We start from the raw sequence: 8,923 nt of genomic DNA, 5'->3' as shown, positions 1-8,923 counted from the left end.
TTATGCATTAATATTACTGATCGGAAGCGGCCACCACCTAGGCATTCAGATCACTTGACTTTACTGAATATATTAGCTTTCTAATAATTCTTAACCCACTAACGGAATAGTACACTTGGTCGAAGGACACCATTCCTTTTATGATGATTTCTCGGGCGTCATGAATAGATTTTTTTTTCCTACTAGTTGTTCACCCCGACGGGGGTTTCTTGTATTCTTTTGGGATAGAATAATTTTGGACCAGTCAAGTGTTCCGGCAGCCTTGTCCTTTGGAGGCGGAGCCGGCTGCCTCTCCCTGACTGGCTTTCTCCTCTCCGGAAGAGTCGTCCTTGCCGACTGACCCTTACTTGGGCCAACCCTACTTTTGGTGATGAGATCCTTAATTTCACCCATGAAACTAGTCATGAATTTCATGAGTTCGTCCCGGGTGACTGGGCCGGATCCGCTCACCGTGTGGGTTTCCCCTTCTGGCTGGCCAGAGGCCTGCTTGTACCCACCTAGCTTGCACCTCGCTCCAAAGTGTCTTTGGGACGAATGTGCTTAGTAATCAGATAGCCACCCTTGGCTATGTAGGTTTCAACCCGAGGATCATCCTCCTCATGGTCAGTAAAGACCTCCGGCTGATTAAGCGGGTGGTTAAGAGATGGTACAGAATCTTAAACCATCCTTGAGGTACTCTCCCCACAGACGGCGCAAAATGCTTTGGGTGTTTTTATCCCTTGGGAGAGTTATGGCTCGATGATTGGTTCGGCTCGAGTTGTACTTGCTAAAACAATGGAGACTCCTGGTGGTTGGAAATCCACCTCCGAAGTTCAAGTTAGAACTTGAATAAGAGAAAAAGGTGCGAAAATTTAGGTGGGATCTTCTCGGATTTCGAGATCAAGTGTTCTCTAATGAGAGAGAAAGTGGGTGAAATAAATGATTGAGTGTTCCCAAAATGGGGAAATGTCTCCCTATTTATAGGGTCATTTTGGAAAAGTGCCCCTCCCTAGGTAACTCTGACCTAGGTTTGGTGGGCTGCGCTACGATTGTGGCTTTCGCAGGAATTCGGCCTTATTGGCCGCAATTCTGTTGATTTATCTAGGCTACCACGTGTAAGCTGGCGAGTGGTCTATGATGACCTGTCCAAACGTGACACGTAGACCTCTCTGATTGGTCCACATGTCCAGGGTATTTTTACCCTAAACAGAAGGGTATCAGTTTTGGATAGAGTTTTGTATTTCTTTAATATCTTTTTTGTTATAGCTCGGAATGATTGTTATAATATATCATTGGAAAGATATTTCAAGGGGATATCTAACCATAAAATATTTTGATAAATATTATGAGGCAAGAAAATAATGTCTGACCATCTTTGAACGTCTTTCAATTTAAATAGAATTAGAGTTTCAAAAAATCAAGTTTTATCATAAATAGTGGAAGGCAATAATATGTCGTTGGAAAGCTCTTGAATTTTAATTTCCAACCCAATTATAATCAGATAAATATCTATTTTAAAATAAAAGATATGGCACAAATATGGGAAGGGTGTCAATTTTGGATAGAGTTTCGTATTTCTTTCCAATCTTTTTCGTTATAGCTCGAAATTAAGTTTATTATATATCATTGGAAAGATAATTTCAGGGGCTATCATACCATATACGATTTGGATAATAATTATGAGGCAAAAAAAATATCTAAATATCTTCGAATGTCTTTTAATTCGAATGGAATTAGGACTTTCAAAAAGAGAAGTTTTATTCAATTTCATACTCTTTAATCTTTTCTTTTCAAAAAGGATAATTAAGATCTTTTAGAACCTTATAGAAGCTTCTAATCAATCCTTATTGGTTTTGGAATATAATTAGGGAAATTCTCAATGGTAACATCTAATTTATTTATTTTTTTCTCTTTTGTAAAGGGCTTAAAAAGATTTTATCAACAGTAATCAACAATTAATTAAACTAAGCTAATCGTTACATGAGTTATGTCATTGATTAATATATTAACCATGGTTTAGCTATTTTAATAAAAATTGAACAAGAAATGACATAAATTCCCTTATTAATTTCCCTCCCCAACCAAATGTGTCTAATCAGAGTTTAAGAATCAAGGGCTTTTAAACTTCCATTACCATTTTCATGAAATTAGTTCTTCATGTGAGACCAAAAATTGCGAAGAAGTGTTGCTGAATTTTGTTGATTTTGCTCGAAAATTGTTACATTGGCCATCAAAGATAATTTTTTTCATCAATTTCTGGAGAATTGGACGTTATTTACGTTGAATATAGCAAGATCTGTGAGTTTTTTCGTACTCTAGCCTCATATTTATGCTCTTTTTTTTTCCGCACTATAGCGTTGTGTTTATGTGGGTTATTATGTTAATGTTGATTTGTTTGTGTAATTGTTGCATAATGGATGATAAAATTGTGTTGCAATTACAGTATGGAGGTAAAAATGTTACCATTATAGTTGATGATACTGATATAGCAAATATGATTTACCTAATTGTTGAATATTGGGAAAAGGCAAAAGAATTGAATATAGAAACACCCCAGAACCCCACTTTTAGATATGATTTTTAAGATGAAGCATGTTGAATTAAAGAGTGATGCAGCTTTAATGAATATGTTTGCTAATTTACCTGACAAGAAGGAGATATATATATGGATTGGGAATGGTTTGAAGGACACTGAGGTGGTGGCAGCTACTAGGTCTTTGATGTTAGGTAAAGAACAAGCTGGTGTAACTGAGAGTCTTGTCTCTGAGAATAGTAAGAAACATAAACTCACACCTAGGCTGAATAAAGGTCCACTTGTTGAAGCTGAGGTTGTTAGTCAGGAAGAATTTGAGAGACATGTTAAGAATATTAGTAGGGATACATCCCCAAGTAATGGCCCTGAAATTGAGTTCTCTTTACCCCCCCCCCCCCCCACACACATAGTTGCAACATGGTCATATGTTATTGCTGAGCAAGAGTTGACTGGGAGAGGGAGAGGAAGGGGGAGAGATTGGGGGAAGTCAAGAGGTAGAGGGATGGGATCTAGGAGAGGGAGAGGGAGAGGTGTGGTTGAGGGAGGGGAACAGGGAGAGGGAGGTTGGAGAGCATGCTGATATTGTAGGGATGCCAAAAGGGAGAGAGAGGGGAACTGGAAGAGGTAGAGGGAGAGGGAATGCTTTAGAAAATTGGTTTAGTATTTCCCCAACCCCATGGCATCCTGAACAACTTATTTCTGTACAAATTCCTACCTCTAAGATTGAATTAGACCACCTACCTCAATTTAGCAACCAACAAACTCAACCTCAACCATCAACCCAGTCTGTTGTACCTCCTAAGGTAAATGTTTCGGAGCATGAAGTTGGAAAGACATCAAATTCTTCAAAATTAGACATGGGGTCAGTCTTCTTTAGGAGGCAAACAGTGCCTAGGACTACAGCAAAGAGGAACGACGTTGTAATAAGCTCGAGTACAAGTGGAGGTGACAGTGACCAACATATTCAATCTGGGGTAGGATGTAGGGTCTTAAGTGTGTCAGTTGGATTAAATGGGAGTAAGAGCTTGTCTTTACATGATGAGCAGGATGCTGATGAAGCTGGTGAGCAAGAAGATGGGGCCTATGAGCCATATGACAGTGATGGTGATACAGTTGAGAGTGTGGACATAAACGAGCAATTATCTGAAGATGAATATGGTCCAAAGATTGAAGATTCATAGGATCTTTTTAAGGAACAATTGTTTGAGTGTGACAAAGATGAGGAAAACTACTTAGCAAAGTTGTACAATAATGGAGAAGTATTCAAAGAAGAAGGTTTTGGGAGAATTGTTCTGAAAGAGTGGCAACTCTTCACTGACAAACAACATCTTGTTAGAGACAACTGCATTCAATGTGGTTTTGCAGTAATTATGGATTATGCAAGCAACAATAGGTACCCAGTGGTTGCTAAGATGCTCATTGTGAATGGAGATTGCATGGTTCAGTTCTGCCTGATAGTATTACTTGGGCAATCAAGCTAATTTAGAACTCTAAACACACATGTCATGGATTAGGCTCCAGGAACAACATGGTGAATGTGAAGTGGGAAAAAAAGGGTTCTTCTTGATGATATTAGGGCAAAAAATGACATTCCTGCTAAGTCATTGTATCATTTGTTATGGCAAATATATGGGGAGGAAATGGCACTGTCTTCCATTTATAGGGTAAGAACTAAGACTTTGAATGAAATTCATGGAGGTCATGCTGAGTCATACACCCTGTTTCCTAGGTATTGTTATGTACTTAAAAGCTTGAACCCAGACTCAATAGCTCACCCTGTTTGGAATCCTCCAAATCACCCAGAGAGCCCTTTAGCATTTGGTATACATAGTATTTTATTTGCTTCAAAGCTGCTCTAGATGGGTATGGTTGCAGAAGCCTAATAGGTGTTGATGGAGCCCACCTAAAAGGGAATTGTGGGGGTTGCTTACTGTCAGTTGTGGCATTGGATGCCAATAATGAAATTTTTCTAGTGGCCTGGGGTATTGTAAGAGGGGAGAACAATGAGACCTGGAAATTCTTCATATGGAACTTAAAGAATGCATTGAAGGACAATGGCAGAGGTGATGAGTGGTGTATCATGTATGATAGAAAAAAGGTAACCTTTTACAGCTTTTTTTTTTTATTTTTTAACTATTTTGATAAGTTTCACAAACTAATAATTGTTTGTAAAGGGTATTGATGTGGCAATCACTAAGCTGTGGCCTGAAGTGGGAAGGAGATATTACTACAAGCATCTTGTGAAGAACTTTAAACCTCAGTTCCCAAGCATGCTTATGTTCCAACTGTTCTGGAAGGCAGCTAGAGCTTATAACCCTTTCACATTAAGAATGAAAATGGAAGCTCTGAAAAAAGCTAATCCTTTAGCTTTGGAATGGCTGTCAAAATTAGGTCCACAATCTGTCTGGTCCAAGCATACCTTCAACCCTGCTATCAAGTCTGATGTGAATAAGTCTAATTTTGTAGAAAGTTTCAATGCCACATTGGGAATCGATAGATGCAGACCTGTGCTTACGTTGCTTTAAGGTAATGTCCTTCACTTAAGATGCTAATTGTTATCATGTACACACATTAGTACACTGTTAACATGTATGGTTCTTTTATGATGCAGGTGTTATAAGACTTACAATGGTTAGAATGGCAACAAGAAAGGAACAATGTGAGAGCTGGAGAGATGATCTCTATCCAAATATCATCAAGAGACTTCAGATTATTAGCAAAGAGTCTAGATCTTGCAAATGCTTGCTGTCTGGAGATGGTGAGTTTGAGGTATTAGATGGGAAATCTGTTCTTCTAGTGAACTTAAGGGAGAAGACTTATGCTTGTAATGCATGGAAAATATCTGGTTTGCCATGTAAACATGCAATGAGGGCCATTTATCACTCCAATGATGATCCTCACAAGTATGTGAGTGAATGGTACTCAGTTAGGAGATACAAGCTCACTTACAAGAACAATATTAAGGCCATCCCTGATGTAGAACAGTGGCCAGATAACACCTAACCACACATTTAGCCCCCACCTATGAAAAGAGAATTAAGAGGCCAGCAAGAAATAGAAGGAGGGAGGAAGGTGAGCAAGCAAAAGGGAAGAGATCTAAGACTATTAGATGCAGCAAGTGTAGCAACTTTGGTAATAACAAGGTCACATGCCAAGGAGGATTAACTGGTAAAGAGAAAGCAAGCATGGTAGCAGAGCAGCAGAAGACTAAGCCCAAGAAAGGTGTTTCAATGTCTCAACCTGACCCAACTACACTTACTTCTACATCACAACCAACAAGAACTTCTAAGAGGGCCAGGAAGGGTGTTTCTGCCTCCCAACCAACTTGATCTATCATCAAAACAATAGTATTTTGGAACTTATTTAGTGTTACTAGCTCATAACAGTAGAAATTAAACAATGATGTGAATTTAGTGTTATCAAGACAAGTCTTTTGGAACTTAATTAGTGTTATTTGAACAAGCCTTTTCTGACATGATGTGAATGTGCTTAGACAATTTTTCAATCCTAATTTATATATGTCATGAGGTTTTTTGTTGGATAATATTATGTGAACTTGACTAAGTAATGTAATTTATGGCAGCAGCAATTGAAAGGATTTCATAAAAATTTTGTAATTTTATTCATCTTCAAAGATCATTACTTACATTCATAAGCCATAAAGCCAAATACAAACATCACTTAATAATTCTTACTAACAACAAACAACAACACAAAATACAGAATGAGTGCCATTTTAACAACAACTTTGATAAAATTTGCTAATTCGACTACTTTATCCTTCATATCTGCATTTGGACCTTGTTCAACTTCCAATTCCTCGCCAACCCTGACAATATCCTCTTCCCTAGCCAAGCAAAATAATTGTAAGCCCTGCATTTAAAGAATAGCCTTCTTGGATTTTTCGTGGTTTCAGAAATCTTCACAGCAGCCACTTTAGGCGGAGCACAATTGCAGGAAACGTGCTTCACCCAAGCAATCTTGTCTTCCATAGTGATAAGCCGCATTGATACAGACGAAGAACCAGACCTAGCCATGAAAATAGAGAGAGAGTGAATGGCGAAATTCAGAGGTTGAAGATGAAACAGGGAGGGAATTAGGGTTTTAAAAAGGGGGAAATCAAAAGGAGGGAAAATTGGGAGGAAATTGGGAAGTCAATCCCTTATGTAAGGGTATTAGTGTAAAACATGACCATTTAACCAAGATTATCCATAGTTAGTCTTTTAAAATGAATTAAATTATCAATTATGTCACCATTAGCTTAGTTTAATTAAATGTTAATTATTGTTGATAAAATCTTTTTAAGCCCTTTACCAAAGAGAAAAAAACATAAATTGGATTTTACCCTGAGAATTTCCCATATAATTAAGATTAATGGACCCTCCACATGATCATTGGGCCACATATAAAGCTCGGTTTAGGCATAGTTTAGTATTTTTACCATAACATCTTTGTTATAACTCGGAATTGGGCTTATAATATATTGATGTAAAGGTTTAAGCCCTATACTGCTACACAATTATTAGACCCATACTATGGACCAATATAAAACATACTGGAAATTTTTCATAAATAGGACACGAAATGAATGATTTTAAAAATTCAAAATTAATTATTTTAATTACAACATTTTAGAAAATAGGGGAATTAACGAGACTTTTCAACATTTCACCTTGCCCAATATCAATGACTTGAAAGGTAATCATCAATGGATTTGATTTTTTTGGGGGACACAATCAGGTGTCTACAGTTGTGAATAGAATGGAACGTGTGATATAAATGGTGTCCTTCAAACAAGTGTATTATTCTGATAGAGGGTTAGGAATTACAAGAAATCTAATTATTCAAGGAGGTTAAGTAATTGGAATACCTAGTTTGATGTCGCTTCTAAACAGTAATATTAATGTATAATTAATGTTATAGCTTAGTCTTGACTGAACCCTTTGGTCACACCCAAGCAAACTAATGATCCATCACGACGAATTAATACGAAAGGATTTTATGAGTCATTCGAGGACTAAGATCACAGACATCGGATATTGAGCTAAGAGCATCGAGACCGTGTATCGCAAGTAGATTCGAATCAATGAAATGATGAGACGGTAAAAATCAATTAATTGATAGGTTAGTGCTCGAGAAACCTAGCATCGTATTGGCTTAGCCAATCGATTCCTAGGGTGTCTAACATGGATAGCCAAACCATTTCTGCAAGACAAGGCTCGTCCGCAAGCTCAACATGCCTAGTATAACCAAGCGAGCCTAGCGTGCAAGGCTTGGCTACCGTAGCCAAGTGCACATACTAGGCGTAGCTATCAGCCAGCCCGCATCATCGCAGTGGGCCAATCGCATTGCGTAATGGGCCTTGCGTGCGTATATGCGGAGTGCTAGGCCTAGCCAAGCGTGAGAAGAACAACATTGTAAGCACGTAATGCGTGCGGGCTATGTGATGTACCAGCTGGCGCAAAACTATTGAGTCGTACCCGCAACCCCATGGCAGTGCCATCCAAGCACCAGGCCGCTAGCTAGGTGCGCCTTGGTGCCCAAGGCTAGGTGTCACGTGGCATCATGTGAGGGAGCCGGTTGGGGAGGCTTGGGGATCATGGCTTGTTCCCCCCCCCCCCCTTATGGTACTCACCTACTGTTTTCCTCCTTACTTCACACTTGTTTATTAATTGATGCATTACTTTTTGTTTTTATTTTAAATTTAAAAAAAAAATGGATAACACATTTTTACCAACTCTCCTACGTTGATGGGAGAGAAGAATGTAAATGAGAATTCTCTATTAATACCAAAGTGTTGGGATTTGAGAAACACACTTGAGTTGGACTCAATAAGGCATCTCGAAAAAGTGAGAAAACCATTAAGTTTTTAAAAAATCTCGATAGTCTTATATTTAGTCTAGCTCAGCTAAACTCCGAGTAAGGGCCGGACAGGTCGTGTTTGGGGTGGATTTTCGTTAGAGCTCTACGCACTTGCGAGATTCAAAGCTTTCGTTTTAATAGCTCATTAAAAGGAGAAAAGCACATGCCAAGGGTAGTATTGTCTTTCTCCTTGTCCTTTTAATTATGCTTATTAGTTATATTAATTGTGAGCGAGTCTTGGGGTTGGGTTTTGTTTCCGCGGAAAGTCGGACTTTTTGAAACCCAACAGTGATATCGGAGCCTTGCTCATTTATTTTTATAACTCATATTTACAAGGTGTTAAAATGGATTTAATTTATGGTTTTTTTTGCTAATCAGATTAGTAGCTCGATTTTTTAAATTTTAATCGCGCTTTAATTAGAATTTTGGTTCCCAAACACAGAGTTTTACCAAAGATTAGGAAATTTTGGGTGGAAATGACGCTCTGGAAAATTTAAACCCATTTTGGACTGTGAAAAAATCGAATTCTTCCCAAAAATGCCTGTTTTG

At 38.3% G+C, this 8,923-nt stretch overlaps 1 protein-coding gene across 1 annotated transcript; it reads left to right on the top strand.

The window, feature by feature from the left end:
• The first annotated feature begins 4,152 nt into the window (after positions 1-4,152).
• LOC145571766 (uncharacterized) lies at positions 4,153-5,515 on the top strand. The gene is made up of 4 exons (XM_081630802.1): positions 4,153-4,241; positions 4,388-4,610; positions 4,687-4,981; positions 5,124-5,515. The coding sequence occupies exons 1-4, from the start codon at positions 4,153-4,155 to the stop codon at positions 5,513-5,515; spliced, it is 999 nt and encodes a 332-aa protein (XP_081486928.1).
• Positions 5,516-8,923: the final 3,408 nt, after the last annotated feature.

This window comes from Chenopodium album, chromosome 2 (genome assembly GCF_948465745.1).
Source record: "Chenopodium album chromosome 2, dcCheAlbu1.1, whole genome shotgun sequence".
Taxonomy (NCBI): Eukaryota; Viridiplantae; Streptophyta; class Magnoliopsida; order Caryophyllales; family Amaranthaceae; genus Chenopodium; species Chenopodium album.
The sequence above is the reverse complement of the archived record's forward strand: the minus strand, read 5'-3'. Positions and strand labels throughout refer to the sequence as shown.